A 20,000-nucleotide genomic window follows, 5' to 3' on the forward strand; every position below is an offset into this window, starting at 1 on the left:
TCTGTACCACCTGCACACACACACACATACAGAGAGGAATGCTGTGTGTGAGAAACACACATACTCACACACACACACACACACACACACACACACACACACCTGGTGGCGACCTGGTGGCTGTACAGACGCTCTGCCTGCTGACTGAACAGTCTGGCCAGACCGAAGTCAGCGATCTTCAGATGACCAGAGGAGCTGATGAGCAGGTTGGCTGGCTTCAGGTCCTGCACACACACACACACACACACACACACACACACACACACACACACACACACACAGCAGTATTTGATACATATTAGTGCTTTTATTTTGAAGAGCCAGAAGAAGGATAAGAGTCGATAGCAGTTCATCTGTATTCAGACCAGGAGAGCGAACATCAAGCTGAAACTCTGCAGTTAGGAATAAAATAAAAACTCTTCCTGTTTTGTGCCGTAAAGATCCAGCAGATTTCCCTCCAGATCCACCAGGTGGAGAAACTATGGAGGATGTTTACTGTCATTATACTGATGACTCTACATTAATGTGATGATGGTAAAATTATACATGGAGCATCTATTTAAAACAAGTTTAAAGATGCCAATGAGCTGAGAAAGATTCACTTCACAAAAATAAATGATTCTACTAATATCCAGACATGTCACCTGGACATTTTTCAGACTAGTTGATTTGGAATCATCTCAGCTTCTCTATTGGTTTCATGAAGAATAAAATTAACCAAAAACTACTGAGCAACTTATTGATTTTTTTTACAGTGTAAAGAACAGTGTGTTTTAAGTGTCTGAACACAGCCTCTCACACACACACACACACACACACACACTCTGCCCACCCGGTGCATGATGTTGTTGTGGTGCAGGAAGGCGACGCCCTTCAGCAGCATCATCATGTAACCTTTGACCTGCGCCGGGGTCAGAGGTCGCTGGGAGTTCCTGATGACCTCAGACAGATCAGACAGCATGAAGTCAAAGACCAAGACGAAACCCGTCCCATGAGGGAAGACATCCTTCAACTTCACCACCTGGGGGGGGAGGAGGAGGAGAGGAGGAGAGAGGAGGAGAGAGGAGGAGAGAGGAGGAGAGAGGAGGAGGAGAGAGGAGGAGAGGAGGAGAGAGGAGAGAGAGGAGAGGAGGAGAGAGGAGAGGAGAGGAGGAGAGAGGAGGAGAGAGGAGGAGGAGAGAGGAGGAGAGGAGGAGAGAGGAGAGAGAGGAGAGGAGGAGAGAGGAGAGGAGAGGAGAGGAGGAGAGGAGGAGAGAGGAGAGGAGAGGAGGAGAGAGGAGAGAGGAGGAGAGAGGAGGAGAGAGGAGGAGGAGAGAGGAGGAGAGGAGGAGAGAGGAGAGGAGAGGAGAGGAGGAGAGGAGGAGAGAGGAGAGGAGAGGAGAGGAGGAGAGGAGGAGAGAGGAGAGGAGAGGAGAGGAGGAGAGGAGGAGAGGAGGAGAGAGGAGAGGAGAGGAGAGGAGGAGAGGAGGAGAGGAGAGGAGGAGAGAGGAGAGAGGAGAGGAGAGGAGAGGAGGAGAGGAGGAGAGAGGAGAGGAGAGGAGGAGAGAGGAGAGAGGAGGAGAGAGGAGGAGAGAGGAGGAGGAGAGAGGAGGAGAGGAGGAGAGAGGAGAGGAGAGGAGAGGAGAGGAGGAGAGGAGAGAGGAGAGAGAGGAGAGGAGAAGAGAGGAGAGGAGAGGAGGAGAGAGGAGAGAGGAGAGGAGAGGAGAGGAGGAGAGGAGGAGAGAGGAGAGAGGAGGAGAGAGAGGAGAGGAGAAGAGAGGAGAGGAGAGGAGGAGAGAGGAGAGGAGAGGAGGAGAGAGGAGGAGAGAGGAGAGAGGAGGAGAGAGGAGGAGGAGAGAGGAGGAGAGGAGGAGAGAGGAGAGAGGAGGAGAGAGAGGAGAGGAGAGGAGAGGAGAGGAGAGAGGAGGAGAGGACAGGAGGACAGGAGAGGAGAGGAGGAGAGAGGAGGAGAGAGGAGGAGAGAGGAGGAGAGAGGAGGAGGAGAGAGGAGGAGAGGAGAGGAGGAGAGAGGAGGAGAGGAGGAGAGGAGGAGAGAGGAGAGGAGAGGAGAGGAGGAGAGAGAGGAGAGGAGAGGAGGAGAGGAGGAGAGGAGGAGAGAGGAGAGGAGAGGAGAGGAGGAGAGAGAGGAGAGGAGAAGAGAGGAGAGGAGGAGAGAGGAGGAGGAGAGAGGAGGAGAGGAGGAGAGGAGGAGAGAGGAGAGGAGAGGAGAGGAGGAGAGAGAGGAGAGGAGAAGAGAGGAGAGGAGGAGAGAGGAGAGGAGAGGAGAGAGGAGAGGACGAGAGGAGAGAGGAGAGAGGAGAGGAAAAGACAAGAGAGGGGAGGAGCAAGGAGGAGAGGAGAGGAGAGGAGAGAGAGGAGGGGAGAGGAGAAGAGAGGAGAGGAGGAGAGAGGAGAGAGGAGAGGAGGAGAGAGGAGAGGAGGAGAGGAGAGGAGGGGAGGAGAGGAGGAGAGGAGGAGAGGAGGAGAGAGGAGAGAGGAGGAGAGGAGAGGAAAAGACAATAGAGGGGAGGAGCAAGGAGGAGAGGAGGGGAGAGGAGAAGAGAGGAGAGGAGGAGAGAGGAGAGGAGAGGAGAGGAAGAGAGGAGAGGAAAAGACAGGAGAGGGGAAGAGCAAGGAGGAAAGGAGGGGAGAGGAGAAGAGAGGAGAGGAGAAGAGGAGAGGAGAGGAGAGGAGGAGAGGAGAGGAGAGGAGAAGAGGAGAGGATAAAAGGAGAGGAGGAGGAGGAGAAGAGGAGAAGAGAAGAGGAGAAGAGGAAAGGAGAAGAGGAGAGGAGAACTTTATTTGATCTCATTTCATGATTCAGAAAAGCTGTAAACTCCTGTTCTTCCAGGTGGAATGTGATTAGTTTGAAGTGTTTAAATTAGAATTTAACTGTAGATTTAAAGATTTTAACATAGTTACAATCCCAAATTCTGAGAAATGACCTTGAGAAAACAGAGAAAATGAACTTAACGTATAAAACGTATGAATACACAGCACGTCCTCCTCTCGCTCTCATCTGGTCCGGACCCGGCTCACTCACATGCTGGTTGTCCTCGATCTCCTGCAGGGCCTTGATCTCCCTCAGAGCCTGGTTGGGGATCCCGTCCTCCAGCCGCCGCAACGCCACTTTCTTCAGAGCCACGGTCTCTCCTGTCTGACAGAGAGGCACAGACAGAGACACAGACAGAGAGACACAGACAGAGAGAGAGACACAGACAGACAGAGAGACACAGAGAGACACAGACAGAGAGAGAGACACAGACAGAGAGAGACACAGACAGAGAGACACAGACAGAGAGAGAGACACAGACAGTGAGACACAGACAGAGACACAGAGAGACAGAGAGACACAGACAGAGAGACACAGACAGAGAGACACAGACAGAGAGACACAGACAGAGAGACACAGACAGACAGAGAGACACAGACAGAGAGACACAGACAGAGAGACACAGACACTTTTCATTCAGATAGTTTACTCAAAACTACAATATGCAACTTTTTTCACATTAAAATAACAAATAAACAGGATATAATCTACAGTATCAGTCTGTGTGTTCACACCTGGATCCTCCATAGGTTCCAGCTGTCAGCTGTGTTACATTCAATCCCCTGTTTGCTCTATTCTGATTTATATTCTGTTTTCTGTTACAGCTTCCTAACACGTCATTTTGTCTCATGGAATCTAACTGAGAGATACTAATAATACATCTCACTCTCTCACTCTCTCACTCTCTCACTCACAGTGCTTCAGACGCTGAAAACACAGATCTAACTGCTTCATCAGTTATCTAACGCTCAGTTACCTCGATGTGTTTGGCTTTGAACACGATGCCATGAGCTCCTTCCCCGATCCGACCCAGAATACTGTACTGCTCCATGCCTTTAATACAGATTAACTGTTAATTAACCAGAATACTGTACTGCTCCATGCCTTTAATACAGATTAACTGTTAATTAACCAGAATACTGTACTGCTCCATGCCTTTAATACAGATTAACTGTTAATTAACCAGAATACTGTACTGCTCCATGCCTTTAATACAGATTAACTGTTAATTAACCAGAATACTGTACTGCTCCATGACTTTAATACAGAATAAATGTTAACTAACAGAACTACAGAATTCTGTACGGCTCCATTTAGAAGTGCTGCATTACCAAGTTCAGTGGTTCAATACTGGGGTCCAGGACCTCCAAGAGTCCTTGAGGAGGGTCCAGAGGTTCTCGAGGAGGTTCCAGAGGTTCTCGAGGAGGGTCCAGAGGTTCTCGAGGAGGGTCCAGAGGTTCTCGAGGAGGGTCCAGGGGTTCTCGAGGAGGTTCCAGAGGTTCTCGAGGAGGTTCTAGCAGCTCTGCAGCAAATTGAGAATCTTAATTTCAGTGTAATTTAATTCAGTTGAAGTTAGCGTGTGAAAATGTTCAAGAACGGCTGTGGTGTCTCATATCCACTGCTGTCATCCCTCTATCATACAGACAGACAGTTAGTTATATTATTCTGTAACAAATCAGATCCAAAAATAAAGAGATTAAATAGATGGAGTTCCTCACGGCACGGTCCTATGAACCGGATCTGTGGTCTGACTCCCTGACATGGAAACACACTGACTGGGTTAGCTGTTAGCTACCGTTACCTAGGTTACCTGCTAGCTTTAGCTAACACAGCTAAAACCGAAGAAGAAGAATGTCTCCGCTGTAAACAGCCGCTGGTGTCTGGAACAGATTAAAACAACGTAACGTGACGTCTTCTATAATATACACTAATGTCAATGTACACGATGGTCTTTTGCAGAAAAGCAGTTTAAGTTCATGTTACATGAATAGCTAGCAGCTGCTAACGAGCTGTCAGCGCTCCGCCATGTTTGTTTACGATGACGTCATGCGACCAGACCTCCAACCACAGAACTAGAGTGAATAGAAGGAACATTCATACTCAAATTTTCAACTTTACTGAACGGTCACATGGCTGCCCGGCTCTGATACAGGAGCATGTGGGAACTTCGAGTCTGATGAAGCTGACGTGGATTGTCTTTCATGTTTTAATAAATTATAATTAAATGCCATTTTTAATGCTCGAGCAGTAATCTCCAAGCGGCACATAAGTATCAGTAAGTGGTGCTTTTTGATTAGCACATTCCTATTTAATTTAACCATGATGTGAAGTTTTATAATATAATGTATGCTCATCAAACATTAGGTACCAACGGAGACTAGACTGTAATAACACCAAGAATCTCTCTATTCATTCTACTTCTGTGGCTCCCGGGTGACGCTATAACCCACATGCTTTTATTTTGACATAAACACTAGCTTTTATTTTGAAACCGGAAGAGCTGCTTGTTACTATGATACAGGAAGTTCCTCCGCTCTCAGCACGCAGCGCTGTTTGGTTACAAAGCTGCAGAAGCTAACGAGCTGCTGACAGGCTGCGTCAGTACGAGGTGAAGCTGGTGTTTAGCTTCCCGGCAGGTGAAGCTGGTGTTTAGCTTCCCAGCAGGTGAAGCTAGTTCCCGCTAAACTTTAGCTCCCTCACGGCCGGAAGTGGCGTGTGAAGGGAAGATGGCGGCGGCTGCTGACAGCGACATGGAGCAGAAGGTCCTGCAGTATGAAAACTTCATCGGTGACGTGCTGCAGAGAGACTTACAGTGAGTCACTTTAACACACTGACGGAGGGAAACGGTGAGAAAAACAACGATTTTTAACCTTGACTGGTCCGCTTTTTGTGTGTGTGTGTGTGTGTGTGTGTGTGTGTGTGTGTGTGTGTGTTTCAGGAGGGTGCTGGAGCAGAGAGACGGAGTTTATGAGAAAATCTCCCAGTATCTCCAGTTAAAAAACACCATAGAGAGTCTGCAGGTACACACACACACACACACACACACATACACACACACAGAAATACACTACCTCTCTGTATCTGACCACACACAGCTCTTCCAAAATGTGTTTATACAATACACTGCATGTTATCAAATGTTTTGGTCAGGAGAATGTGAATGAAGGCTGACAGACAGACAGGTAGACAGACAGAGAGACAGACAGACAGACAGACAGACAGACAGGTAGACAGACAGACAGACAGACAGACAGGTAGACAGACAGACAGACAGACAGACAGACAGGTAGACAGACAGACAGGACCTGTCAGAGTGCTGAAGCCTCCTGTTGTCCCTGCAGGAGTCTGGATCCCAGCAGCTGAAGACGGAGGTGGATCTGGGCTGTAACTTCTATGTCCAGGCTCATGTGTAAGATGCTGCTCTTCCTGCTGCTTAGAAACACTAAAGCACTCGGTGTCAGAGCGGTGTGTCGCTGGGCCGGGTGACGGGCCGTGGTTTTTTGGCGCCAAGTGAATCAGATTGGTCCTGCTGAGTACCAGAATACATTCAAACGTTCTGTGCCAAAGTTTGGTGCTTTAAAGGTCCATATTCTCACTGTCCAGAGTTTTATTTTGTGTCTTTCTGTCCATTCAGAGCTGTGTGTGTGGTGTCATGAACCAAAAACACTCTCAATCCATTTCTCCACGTTCATTTTCCAGCATCTCTCTGAGCCTTACCAAGAACAGGCCGTTTCTGTCTCCGTGTCTTTAAGGCTCATTAATATTAACGACCCTCCGTTCCGATCGGCTAACCGTTTCGAGAGCGAAACGTGAGACGCCGCGGCCCGGCGGCTACAGGTAGGGAAAACTCTCCGGTAATAAACGATGACGACCGCTCGACCGCTTTGAAAAAAACACTTTGTTAGTCTATTATTTCTTACAGAAATGATAATGAGCGAACCTTTGTGACGCCACAAAGTTACGGAAGTCCAAACGGCTCGTTTAGAGGCTCGCTTTTCTAATATGGATTGTGTGGATTTAGTTTTGATACTTTCACCATGTTTAGATACACATCCAACTCCTTTATCATCACAGAGGAGAGGGAGTCCTGCTTTACATGATGTGGAGCTTTAAATGTTAATCGTACATCTTCATCCAAGGTACCGGTATCAAACTCAAGGTACTGCTATTAAATTCAGGGTATCGGTTCGGGTATGGACATTTTTCAAACACTCTAATTATCACACACCCCAAACTCCCTGCTGACTGTGCTGTGCAGACTTTTAAGTGCTTTTAATGGTTTTTTTTAGGCAACAAAACTAGCAGCTGGTTTAGGATTTACTTAATGAATCATGTAATTTCTTACATCTCTGAAATAATACACTCTCTTTGTTGTTCTATTTGTCACCCTGCAGAGTCAAAGTAGGTGAAACGCACACCTGTAGTGATGAGGTGCCGGCCAGCGAACACAAGCATAGCACACTCGTAGCTCCGATGCGATAATGTATTGAGACATTACAACCGACGTTTCAGCAGCTAGGCTGCCTTCATCAGGGCTGATCTACCAGGACACAGACTGACTGAAGGGAGAAGCACTGGTACACAGGTGCAGCCAACCAGTGTAACCTGACCAATCACAGGAAAGGGAAAAAGTGAACAATAGGTTCAATAGAGAGACCACAACAGTTTAGTAAGTGGTATATAGTCTCAACATTTCATTCCATGTCATACAAAGTATCAAGTTGAACTATAAACCACACATAAGAAAACATCATCACATTAAATGCAGTATACATATAGTACAATAAAAAAATAGTAGAGTAATAGCAAAAATAAGCCCGAATATCATGGAAATACCATTTGACTCTGTATGACATGAAATGTTGAGACTATATACCACTTACTATATTGTTGTGGTCTCTCTATTGAACCTATTGTTCACTTTTTCCCTTTCCTGTGATTGGTCAGGTTACACTGATTGGCTGCACCTGTGTACCAGTGCTTCTCCCTTCAGTCAGTCTGTGTCCTGGTAGATCAGCCCTGATGAAGGCAGCCTAGCTGCTGAAACGTCGGTTTTGTTAATGTCTCAATACATTATTGCATCGGAGCTACGAGTGTGCGGATACTTTCACTATTTGTCACCCTGAACACAGGAGCCCGTTTTAAATAAAGTTGCCAACATTAGATCGGTATTTTTCTGTCATGTTCCATCGTGATCCAACAGTCTGCTGGTTTTCACTCCAACCAAACAGCAGCTCAGTTCACTAACTCGCTCCTCCTGTCTGGTTGGAGTGTGAACTGGTTCCTGAGCTGCTGTAGTGTTTGGTTGGAGTGAAAACCTGCAGACGGCTGAACCAGGACTGGACCACACTGCCTTAGATGTTCTAGACATTGTCTGCTGTGTCTGAGTGTGTTTCTGAGGCAGAGTGGTGTGTCTTCTCAGGGAGGATGCGTCCAGGATCTTCGTGGCGGTGGGTTATGGTTTCTTTGTGGAGATGAACCACGATGAAGCTCTGCGCTTCATCGACAAGAAGACCAGCCAGCTCACTGCGTAAGGAGGAGAAGAAAGATATAAAACATATAGATAGATACAAACAGATAAAGTATCATATTCTCATTGCTCCCACTAGTTCACATGGATGGACTCCCAGGTTTTATCTCTGCAGTAACTCTTCACCTCCAGCAGAGGGCGACCAAACTAAAGCCACATCACAGGCTTTCTCTGAATCATAATGAAATTAAACATGACGCATGATGCAAATTTTTAACAAAAAATGCCCCCCCAAAAAATCCCCAAAGTTTTATTTTTTGTGTATTTTTATATCAAACCACATTCCTTCTCCTTCCTGGAGAACAGAGTATCTTTAATGGACCTCATGATAAAACTGCTTTCTCTCTGTAGCCCATGCTGCTCTCCCATTGGTTTACACTTTTAAATGATGCCTCCCTGTGTTATGTCCCGCCTCAACATCCTGTTTCAACAGGAAATACATCACACCATGGAAACAAGACGCTCCCACTTTGTGACTTTAAAGTAACATCCTGACAATTTGATCTTTAGTTACTGTAGTTACTTTTCCTTACATGGCATCTCATCGTAGGTTAGCTTTCTGCTAGTTGTGTCCATTGTTGTCAGTGAGGAATGCTAACAGTGCTAACATGCTGTGGATTAAAACTCTGTTTCAGCTTCACTGAGCTGCTGACCAAAGACTCTGCCAAGATCAAAGCCAACATCCGCATGGTGCTGGAGGTCAGCTGGATACTCTGTTTACACATGTACTACTGCTACTGCACATATACATGTACTACTGTTACTGCACATACACATATACTACTGTTACTGCACATATACATGTACTACTGTTACTGCACATATACTGTTACTGCACATATACTGCTACTGCACATATACTGTTACTGCACATATACATGTACTACTGTTACTGCACATACACATATACTACTGCTACTGCACATATACTGTTACTGCACATACACATATACTACTGCTACTGCACATATACTGCTACTGCACATATACTGTTACTGCACATACACATATACTACTGCTACTGCACATACACATATACAACTGCTACTGCACATATACATGTACTACTGTTACTGCACATACACATATACTACTGCTACTGCACATATACTGTTACTGCACATATACTACTGCTACTGCACATATACTGCTACTGCACATATACTACTACTGCACATATACTACTGTTACTGCACATACACATATACACTGTTACTGCACATATACATGTACTACTGTTACTGCACATACACATATACTACTGCTACTGCACATATACTGTTACTGCACATACACATATACTACTGCTACTGCACATATACTGTTACTGCACATACACATATACTACTGCTACTGCACATATACATGTACTACTGTTACTGCACATACACATATACTACTGCTACTGCACATATACATGTACTACTGTTACTGCACATACACATATACTACTGCTACTGCACATATACATGTACTACTGTTACTGCACATATACACGTACTACTGTTACTGCACATACACATATACTACTGTTACTGCACATATACTGTTACTGCACATACACATATACTACTGCTACTGCACATATACTGCTACTGCACATACACATGTACTACTGTTACTGCACATATACTGTTACTGCACATACACATGTACTACTGTTACTGCACATACACATGTACTACTGTTACTGCACATATACTGTTACTGCACATACACATGTACTACTGTTACTGCACATATACTGTTACTGCACATACACATGTACTACTGTTACTACACATACACATGTACTACTGTTACTGCACATATACTGTTACTGCACATACACATGTACTACTGTTACTGCACATACACATGTACTACTGTTACTGCACATATACTGTTACTGCACATACACATGTACTACTGTTACTACACATACACATGTACTACTGTTACTGCACATATACTGTTACTGCACATACACATGTACTACTGTTACTGCACATACACATGTACTACTGTTACTGCACATATACTGTTACTGCACATACACATGTACTACTGTTACTGCACATACACATGTACTACTGTTACTGCACATACACATGTACTACTGTTACTGCACATATACTGTTACTGCACATACACATGTACTACTGTTACTGCACATACACATGTACTACTGTTACTGCACATACACATGTACTACTGTTACTGCACATATACTGTTACTGCACATACACATGTACTACTGTTACTACACATACACATGTACTACTGTTACTGCACATATACTGTTACTACACATACACCTGTACTACTGTTTACACATATACTGCGCTACTGTTACTACACATGTACAGTACATGTACGACTGTTACTACACACTGTTACTGTACATATACAGTACATGCACTGCTGTTGCTACGTCTGAAAACTATTCTGTATTTCACTAAAAAAGCAAAAAAATAGAGAAAAATCAGAAAAAGTAGACATGATAATAAATTTGCATAGTAGAAATATGTATTTTTTCCTTTCCCATAAATCATCTGGCGATGACCCCCTGGAGGGTCCCGAGCCCCAGGTTGAGAACCACCGGTCGAGAGAAAGCTTTACTCTCTCAGTGCCTTGCTCAAGAGAACCTCAGCACAGATTATTATTCATTCAGATTCCCAGCCAGACAGTCGGGGTTCAAACCCACAAAGATGCGAATGATCAGGGTGGAGTTTTACTCTTCAGCGTATGAGAAATCTGATTGGCTGCCGTCTTCTTCTTCTTCTCTTGCTCAGGGTCTGAGGGAGCTGCAGGGGCTGACAGAGCTGCCAGACAGCAGAAGAAGAGAAGACCTCTAGTCTTCTTCACCTGTTGGAAAACCTGGAAGAAACCGAGGTGGATCCCGGACTGTCGGAGCCACAGTGGAAACGTTTGGCTTCAAAACACTTTGGATTCTGCTGAACGATGTTTGGAGAAATCTGACGGACATTTTCTGCTGTTTTTTAGAGCTGAAAGCAGATGGAGCCGTTAACTGTTAACTGTAATACTGTTTGAAAAGTGACTGGTATCTGACATCCGTCTGAACGGACCTCTGCCAGGAAACGACCCGCATGAGCAAAAGAACGACAACAAATGACGTCACATTTGCGAGACAGTAAATCATGGAAGCTGGTGAAAGTGAAATCAATTTTAAGGAATGTTTGCAGTGGAGGACGGATGAGACTTTCTGTCCTCCGTCTTGTTGAAGTGACGGACAGTCTGATCTGATCTGCTGCGGAGTGAGAGGTGAAACCCACCTGAACTCCGCTCCGGCCGGTCAGACTCGTCACAGCTGCACCGGATCTCGGAGAGCATGTCGGCCCGAATCTGGTTTAAAAAGATCAGGTTCCAGGTGTGTTTTGGTGTTCGCTCTGCTCTGAAAACATCAGGTGTGTGTGTCACATGTCGGCCGCTTCCACCTGACATGTGAACGCAGCTTCAGTCTGAACCAGAACTGAGACGCTGCAGATTCTCCTGTTTGTCCAAATTAAATTCTGCTGTCAGTTCGCTCACTGCTGGGAAATCTCCTCCAGACAGGAAGAGACCGATCCAGACTGAAGACTGTCTGTCTGTCTGTCTGTCTGTCTGTCTGTCTGTCTGTCTGTCTTCTGTCTGTCTGTCTGTCTTCTGTCTGTCTGTCTGTCTGCCTGCCTGCCTGCCTGTCTGTCTGTCTGTCTGTCTGTCTGTCTTCTGTCTGTCTGTCTGTCTGTCTGTCTTCTGTCTGTCTGTCTGTCTGTCTGTCTGTCTTCTGTCTGTCTGTCTGTCTGTCTGTCTGTCTGTCTGTCTGTCTGTCTTCTGTCTGTCTGTCTTCTGTCTGTCTGTCTGTCTTCTGTCTGTCTGTCTGTCTGTCTGTCTGTCTGTCTGTCTGTCTGTCTGTCTTCTGTCTGTCTGTCTGTCTTCTGTCTGTCTGTCTGTCTGTCTTCTGCCTCAGAGACTGAAGATATTTTTTTACTTGTTCTGATGGATTCAGATTCTGAGTGTGAACCGCAAATAATAAACTGAACTTCTCCAGATAATCAGCGACTCTTCATTTACCAGACAGCCAAGACCTTTGATGATGATGATGGTGATGATGATGGTTCCTGGTGGATTAGATCAGACAGAAGCTCAGATGCTTAAAATAATTTAAAGAATAAATAATCTGTAAAAAAGAACTTGAACCAGTTATCAGGTGTAAAACCAGCACCGTCCAGACAGAGACTGGTTCTTCTGGTTCCTCTGTTTCTTCTGGTTCTTCTGGCTCCTATGATTCTTCTGGTTCCTCTGGTTCCTCTTGTTCTTCTGGTTCCTGTGGTTCTTCTGGCTCCTATGATTCTTCTGGTTCTTCTGGTTCCTCTTGTTCTTCTGGTTCCTCTGGTTCTTCTGGCTCCTATGATTATTATGGTTCTGGCTCCTCTGGTTCATCTGGTTCCTCTGGTTCCTCTTGTTCTTCTGGTTCCTCTGGTTCTTCTCTTCCTCTCTGCTGCTGGTCGTCTTGACATCAGAAGGTTTTATTCTGAAGTTTGAAAAGCAGAATGTGAAGCCTGATCTTTGCCTGCATGTTCTCAAAATCCGCTGAAAAGAAGTGAAGTTTGGTTCCTAAATGAATCTGCAACATGACTTCAGCTTTAACACAAAGATTAGCAGCAAAACATTACAATAAATAAAGTTTTTATAAAGACAGAAGGGAACTGAAGATCTTGGTCGACTAAATGTGACTGACAGGCAGGAGCCGACTGAACGATCAACTTCAACTAATGTTTTGTTTCCAAAATAGACAAACTGTTAGAAAGCAACTCTTCAAATAGAATTTCTCCATATTTTTGTGTAATAAACATAAAATGAGAACAAGATTGAGATTTAAAAACCAGTTGCTTCTATTTTTACTGTAATAATAAAGCGGTGTGTGTGTGTGTGTGTGTGTGTGTGTGTGTGTTGGTTCTGCTCTCGCTGTAATGACCCTCTTCCTCTGAGCGATGCTCCGTCACCACGGATGCGGTTGCCATGGAAACTGGATGCTGAATAGAGGCAGTGGCGTAAAGAAACTGAGAGATGACTCTTAAAATAGCCTCCCATCAGGAGCACAGCTCACACACACACTCTCACACACTCTCACACACTCTCACACACTCACACACACTCACACTCACACACACTCACACTTCCTCAGTCAACTGAAGAGTTTGGCTCTGAGATGAGTTTTCCAGCAGCGACTGACTGACTCAGAACATGAAACCAGCTGACTGACTGGATTTTGTTATTTCGTCGATGTGATCGATCAGCAGTCTCAGATCGATCAGCAGCGTCTCTGTCTGTTCTGCTGGTTCCATGTTCTGTCTGTTCTGTCTGTTCTGCTGGTTCCATGTTCTGTCTGTTCTGTCTGTTCTGCTGGTTCCATGTTCTGTCTGTTCTGCTGGTTCCATGTTCTGTCTGTCCTGTCTGTTCTGCTGGTTCCATGTTCTGTCTGTTCTGTCTGTTCTGCTGGTTCCATGTTCTGTCTGTCCTGTCTGTTCTGCTGGTTCCATGTTCTGTCTGTTCTGTCTGTTCTGCTGGTTCCATGTTCTGTCTGTTCTGCTGGTTCCATGTTCTGTCTGTTCTGTTCTGCTGGTTCCTCTCTGTCAGGCGGGCTGGAGACTCTTTGTTGCGTTCAGGTTCTGCTGGGAAAGTCCGACATCCGGGACTTCCCACTCAGCTGCTAAACAGCGCTGCTTTCACATTATATTTTGTGGGAAAATCAAACCTGGAAAACAAACGATAAACAACATGGCCGTCCTGCAGCAGAACGAGCTGATTAAATGAGCTTCATTCAAACAAATGTTAGGTTCGTCTGCAAGCATCTGTGTGTTTTCTTACACAAAACTTTATTTTTTTGTTGAGAAGGTTAAAGGTCACCGTCACAACTTGGAAACTCAGGGAGTTCATGTGAAAAATCCAGTTTGTCTGATGTCTGATAGCACATGAACACACTATCTGAACTGTCTATAGGAATGAATGGGAGTCTGTCTGTCTGACTGGAGACCTGCCTTCCACCCAGTGCATGCTGGGATACCGTCCAGACCCCCGACACCCTGAGAAGAGATGAGCGAGTGAAGAGCATGAATGAATGTTGGTCAAGATTAGTATTATCATCATCTGGTCAGAGTCTCAGTCACCAGGTCAGTGCCTGGCTCCAGGGCTCCCGGCAGCAGCAGTGTGTGTGTGTGTGTGTGTGTGTGTGTGTGTGTGGGGGGGGGGGGGGGGTGTCTGTGTGTGTTGGCCTTGAGGAACAGACAGAAGGAGCAGGAGCGTCATGTCGTACTGACGTCACTAGTCTTGGCTGCGGTGCAGCAACACAACTGTCCCGCTGCGTCAAGTCACACACAGTTAGACACAATTCCGGAAGTTGGGCGATTTCTTTCCTTCAAAATAAAAGCGGGAAATTTTCATTTTCATATCCAGTCACTCAACATTATATGAATCATCTCTGGAGAAACACGGTGAGAAAATAAACAAAGCGGTGGAGGAGGAAGTTTGCAGCACAACATTACTCGCTGCAGTCACAGTCTAACATTCAGTCAGTCTTTATTCAGCAGTCGGTCCTGCTGTGAATCCAAAACCTGCATCATTACAAACACAACTCACTTCCACAGCCAGGAGGTGTCAGGGCGTTAAGCTCCGCCCCTCAGAGCCCAGACTCCGCCCTGCTGCCGGTCTGCTGCTGCCCTGCTGCAAGCTAACTGGAAATAGGCGAAAGAAAAGTGAGAGACTCGTTTTTTTATATATTGTCAGAATCTGCTTTGTCGGCGTTCCTTTATGTGCTAGAAGTGATTTTCAGACTGTTCCTCCAGACAATGGCAGTGAATGGAGAGAGAAAAAAACACAATTCTCCAGTCTGCTCTACCGGAGCAACAGATCACAGAATCACTGATTTAGGGGTTTTATCATGGAGGAAGAGACACGACCCAAAATACTACCAGAGCTACACAGAGCTTTAAACAGATTTCATGTTTCACATTTATTTTTTATTTTTTCTCAAACAACAACAACAACAACAACAACAAAACAGGTTGCCACCATAGACTGTAAAAGGTTACCACACATGTTTTATTTTGAAACCTAAGACCGGAAGTCATATTGTTGTATTGTGTCTAGCTTGACTCTGGTCCAAAGTACTGAGGAGGCGTCTGTCCAAACAGGAAGAAACTAGGAAAAAACAAAGCTAAGGGACGAGTTAGTGGTTTGTAGTCTGCGGCTCGTGGAGAAACAACCCGGCGGTTTTATAAACTACTTTTTCCACCCAGACGGACTTCCATCGCTCTCCGGTGAACTCTTTAAATCAAGTCCGCATTCAGCGCCGTTTGGGGGCTGACGCACCAGAAGGCGGGGGGCGGCACGGCGGAGAGCTAGCTTAGTTAGCACGCTAGGCTAACGGCGCTGTTCAGATTCACTGAAGAAAACCGAACCATGAAAGTTTCTGTGGTGTTAAAGCAGCGGCTCGGGGCTCCGCTGCTCGCCGGAGGCCGCTGAGCAGACAGCAGCAGCCGAACAACAGGACTTCACCTCCCAGTAAACAAGCGCTACTCGCAGGTAGCAGCTAGGTTAGCATCGCTAGCTGGTTAGCATAAGCTGTCTTCAGCCTGTCAACACGGCAGGCAGCGCGGACAGGGACGAGCCCACCTGAACTCACTTCAGCCGCGGCGCATCTCCAGAATGATAGTTTACCACCTTTTAGGTTGATATGAATCTTTTTGACATATTCATAATACACATTTTAATAAGCAGCATCCAACTGGTGTAAGTTAGATGCGGATAGGGTCAATTAGTGAGAGGGAACAGACTGAATTTATGCTTTTCTGCAGATATAATTGATTTTTTTTGTTTTTGTCGGTAGTTGTTAGCCTGGAGGTCCTGGTTAACTTTATTTCCCGTCACATCTCAGTCTGGGTGTTAGCATGGAGGCAGAGCAGCCCGGGATCAGCAGCTCAGCTCGGTTACATAACAGCAGGTCGGGACCGGAGCTGGCAGCCCGCTGCTGACGCTCCCCGCGCAGCTTCTACCTTCTGACGGCAGACATGGAGGAGATCTGACTCTGCTGCACCGGACAGAACAAGAGAAAAGATTTGAATGAAGATGGACTCCAACCCGCTGATTAACGGTAAGAAACCCGCAGCTCGACCCGGTGATGCAAATGATGCGGTGGATCCCGCCGTCCGGTTTGTTTACATGCTGCCGCTGTGATGCCATGTAAAACCTGCGGGATTGTGTTTGTGCTGAAGCCTTCCTGTGTTTCAGGCAGGCAGCAGAGAGGCAACAGGTGTGATGGAGCGTGTTGTTCCCCTGCTGCAGCTGCAGGTCTGCATGCTGCAGCCGGGCCTGCAGCCTGCAGACCTGCAGGGCCGGGAGTCAGGATCAGATCAGGGATCAGGATCCACTGGATCTGATCTGCTGAACCAGGCTGAGCACTATATAAACCTGCAGCCTGTTGCAGCAGCTGAATGTGTGTTTGATCCCAAGTTCTGGATGTAAACACTAAACTGTTGAAGCTTCTGTTCTGGTTCAGATGAACTGTGGAGACTTGGAGGAAAACTCCATCAGACGCTCTGAGGCTGTTCATCAGTCTGTGATGTTCAGGATCATTTAGTGATGAAGTGTTAATTTACTCTTTTGGTGAACCCACTTTCCCTCACCCTACTGCAGTTGGTGATTTCCCAGAATGCCTTTCAACAACCACCAGAGAACTTGTGTGGACTTGTTGCATCCAGCTGTTGGTTTGACATGCAGGTGGAGAGAGAGACAGTGATGGTGAAGGCAACACGGGGGGGGGGGGGGGGGGGGGTTCTTGTGGGGAAAAAGTGTCTTTTAGCTGCAGTGCATTCTGGTCTCTCTCCTGCTCCTGTGGTGGAGAAACTGGTCTCTCTCCTGCTCCTGTGGTGGAGAAACTGGTCTCTCTCCTCTTCTACGATGGATTTCTCCCTGTATGATTGTTGAACGTCTCTCGGTGCAAAATGGCGGCTCTAGAAAGAAGCCCTCGCTCTTTGATTCTGAGGGACTGACACCAAAACCTGACGTTTACCGCTGATGTTTTACATCCTGAAACATTTTCTCATATCAAACTCCACTGTAGCTGCTGGAAACATCTGGAGGTGACGTCACCTCGTCTACGATTGGCCGGTTATCCAGTGTTCCAATGTAATGTTCATCTCATTGAACTGAATGGTAATGTTTGGTGTGATGTCAAACAAAACTGAAAATTTTCAAATAATATTCCTTAAAGGTCCGTATTCTACTGTCCAGAGTTTTATTTAGTGTCTTTCTGTCCATTCAAAGCTGTGTGTGTGGTGTCATGAACCAAAAACACTCTCAATCCATTTCTCCACGTTCATTTTCCAGCATCTCTCTGAGCCTTACCAAGAACAGGCCGTTTCTGTCTCCGTGTCTTTAAGGCTCATTAATATTAACGACCCTCCGTTCCGATCGGCTAACCGTTTCGAGAGCGAAACGTGAGACGCCGCGGCCCGGCGGCTACAGGTAGGGAAAACTCTCCGGTAATAAACGATGACGACCGCTCGACCGCTTTGAAAAAAACACTTTGTTAGTCTATTATTTCTTACAGAAATGATAATGAGCGAACCTTTGTGACGCCACAAAGTTACGGAAGTCCAAACGGCTCGTTTAGAGGCTCGCTGTTCTAATATGGATTGTGTGGATTTAGTTTTGATACTTTCACCATGTTTAGATACACATCCAACTCCTTTATCATCACAGAGGAGAGGGAGTCCTGCTGTACATGATGTGGAGCTTTGAGATGTTTCATACCTCAGTTTGTCAGAGTTTTTAAATAAAATTAGCTTGTTCTCATCAGTTCAGACAGCAGAATTGTGTGTCATGATCTCCCCAAATCCCCAGTTCATCACCATATGATTCACTGAAAAACCAGAAACCAGAATGCATATTATAATCCAGATCCGTTTGGTCCAGATGGAGCTGGAGATGCGTCATGTGAGGAAATGTCAGTCTGAGCTGCAGAGAGCGAAGCTGCTGGTTCAACTGCTGATGTTAAAATGAACAGAAGATATGAAAGATTTGACTGTTGAGATGTGAGCTGAGGAGGAGAGACTGGTGAGACAGGAGGAGGAGGAGGAGGAGGAGGAGGAGGAGAGACTGGTGAGACAGGAGGAGGAGGAGGAGGAGGAGGAGGAGAGACTGGTGAGACAGGAGGAGGAGAGACTGGTGAGACAGGAGGAGGAGGAGGAGAGACTGGTGAGACAGGAGGAGGAGAGACTGGTGAGACAGGAGGAGGAGGAGGAGGAGGAGGAGGAGAGACTGGTGAGACAGGAGGAGGAGAGACTGGTGAGACAGGAGGAGGAGGAGGAGAGACTGGTGAGACAGGAGGAGGAGAGACTGGTGAGACAGGAGGAGGAGAGACTGGTGAGACAGGAGGAGGAGGAGGAGAGACTGGTGAGACAGGAGGAGGAGGAGGAGGAGGAGAGACTGGTGAGACAGGAGGAGGAGGAGGAGGAGGAGGAGGAGAGACTGGTGAGACAGGAGGAGGAGAGACTGGTGAGACAGGAGGAGGAGAGACTGGTGAGACAGGAGGAGGAGGAGGAGAGACTGGTGAGACAGGAGGAGGAGGAGGAGGAGGAGGAGAGACTGGTGAGACAGGAGGAGGAGGAGGAGGAGGAGAGACTGGTGAGACAGGAGGAGGAGGAGGAGGAGAGACTGGTGAGACAGGAGGAGGAGGAGGAGAGACTGGTGAGACAGAGGAAGAGGAGGAGAGACTGGTGAGACAGGAGGAGGAGGAGGAGGAGGAGGAGAGACAGGAGGAGGAGGAGGAGAGACTGGTGAGACAGGAGGAGGAGGAGGAGGGGAGGAGGAGAGACTGGTGAGACAGGAGGAGGAGGAGGAGGAGAGACTGGTGAGACAGGAGGAGGAGGAGGAGGAGGAGAGACAGGAGGAGGAGGAGGAGAGACTGGTGAGACAGGAGGAGGAGGAGGAGGAGAGACTGGTGAGACAGGAGGAGGAGGAGAGACTGGTGAGACAGGAGGAGGAGGAGGAGAGACTGGTGAGACAGAGGAGGAGGAGGAGGAGAGACTGGTGAGACAGGAGGAGGAGGAGAGACTGGTGAGACAGGAGGAGGAGGAGAGACTGGTGAGACAGAGAAGGAGCAGGAGGAGAGACTGGTGAGACAGGAGGAGGAGGAGGAGGAGAGACTGGTGAGACAGGAGGAGGAGGAGGAGGAGAGACTGGTGAGACAGGAGGAGGAGGAGCAGGAGAGACTGGTGAGACAGAGGAGGAGGAGGAGGAGGAGAGACTGATGAGACAGAGGAGGAGGAGAGACTGGTGAGACAGAGGAGGAGGAGAGACTGGTGAGACAGAGGAGGAGGAGAGACTGGTGAGACAGAGGAGGAGGAGGAGGAGAGACTGATGAGACAGAGGAGCAGGAGGAGGAGGAGCAGGAGGAGAGACTGGTGAGACAGAGGAGCAGGAGGCGGAGCCACAGCAACAGGAAGTGGTCAGGAAACACTCTTCTCTGGTGGGGAAGAGTTCACACAGCAGGCTGCAGGCGCTGAGCTGTTCAGTCTGTTTGTCCTTTCTGTCTTTATTTCTATTCTTCTTTCTGTCTTTATTTCTATTCTTCTTTCTGTCTTTATTTCTATTCTTTCTGTCTTTATTCTTCTTTCT

General features: G+C 46.8%; 3 protein-coding genes across 6 annotated transcripts in view; 2 read left to right on the forward strand and 1 right to left on the reverse strand.

Annotated features, from left to right (window-relative positions):
* Window positions 1-4,504, reverse strand: part of cdk20 (cyclin dependent kinase 20) — a 6,856-nt gene extending 2,352 nt beyond the window's left edge. The window contains exons 1-6 of the mRNA XM_071913106.2: window positions 4,144-4,504; window positions 3,789-3,865; window positions 3,023-3,136; window positions 833-1,021; window positions 103-224; window positions 1-10 (exon numbers count right to left, since the gene is read on the reverse strand). The exon at window positions 1-10 is cut by the window's left edge and continues 53 nt beyond it. Coding sequence (XP_071769207.2) covers window positions 1-10; window positions 103-224; window positions 833-1,021; window positions 3,023-3,136; window positions 3,789-3,863 — 510 coding nt within the window. The 5' untranslated portion in view covers window positions 3,864-3,865; window positions 4,144-4,504. The remainder of the gene's footprint in view (window positions 11-102; window positions 225-832; window positions 1,022-3,022; window positions 3,137-3,788; window positions 3,866-4,143) is intronic.
* An 850-nt stretch (window positions 4,505-5,354) lies between these two features.
* Window positions 5,355-20,000, forward strand: part of uxt (ubiquitously-expressed, prefoldin-like chaperone) — a 363,866-nt gene continuing 349,220 nt past the window's right edge. The window contains exons 1-7 of one of the 4 annotated variants that reach the window (XM_078288199.1): window positions 5,355-5,420; window positions 5,477-5,624; window positions 5,751-5,832; window positions 6,154-6,221; window positions 8,235-8,342; window positions 8,978-9,041; window positions 11,117-12,066. In XM_078288199.1, coding sequence (XP_078144325.1) covers window positions 5,539-5,624; window positions 5,751-5,832; window positions 6,154-6,221; window positions 8,235-8,342; window positions 8,978-9,041; window positions 11,117-11,179 — 471 coding nt within the window. In that variant the 5' untranslated portion in view covers window positions 5,355-5,420; window positions 5,477-5,538 and the 3' untranslated portion in view covers window positions 11,180-12,066. The other 3 variants (XM_071913110.2, XR_013507161.1, XM_071913109.2) reach the window with 3 other exon arrangements.
* The window catches only part of elk1 (ETS transcription factor ELK1), a 28,434-nt gene continuing 24,458 nt past the window's right edge, over window positions 16,025-20,000 (forward strand). The window contains exon 1 of the mRNA XM_078288200.1: window positions 16,025-16,473. Within this exon, the coding sequence (XP_078144326.1) occupies window positions 16,443-16,473 (31 nt within the window). The 5' untranslated portion in view covers window positions 16,025-16,442. The remainder of the gene's footprint in view (window positions 16,474-20,000) is intronic.

The sequence above is a fragment of the Centroberyx gerrardi genome, chromosome 14 (assembly GCF_048128805.1).
Source record: "Centroberyx gerrardi isolate f3 chromosome 14, fCenGer3.hap1.cur.20231027, whole genome shotgun sequence".
NCBI classification, from domain to species: domain Eukaryota; kingdom Metazoa; phylum Chordata; class Actinopteri; order Beryciformes; family Berycidae; genus Centroberyx; species Centroberyx gerrardi.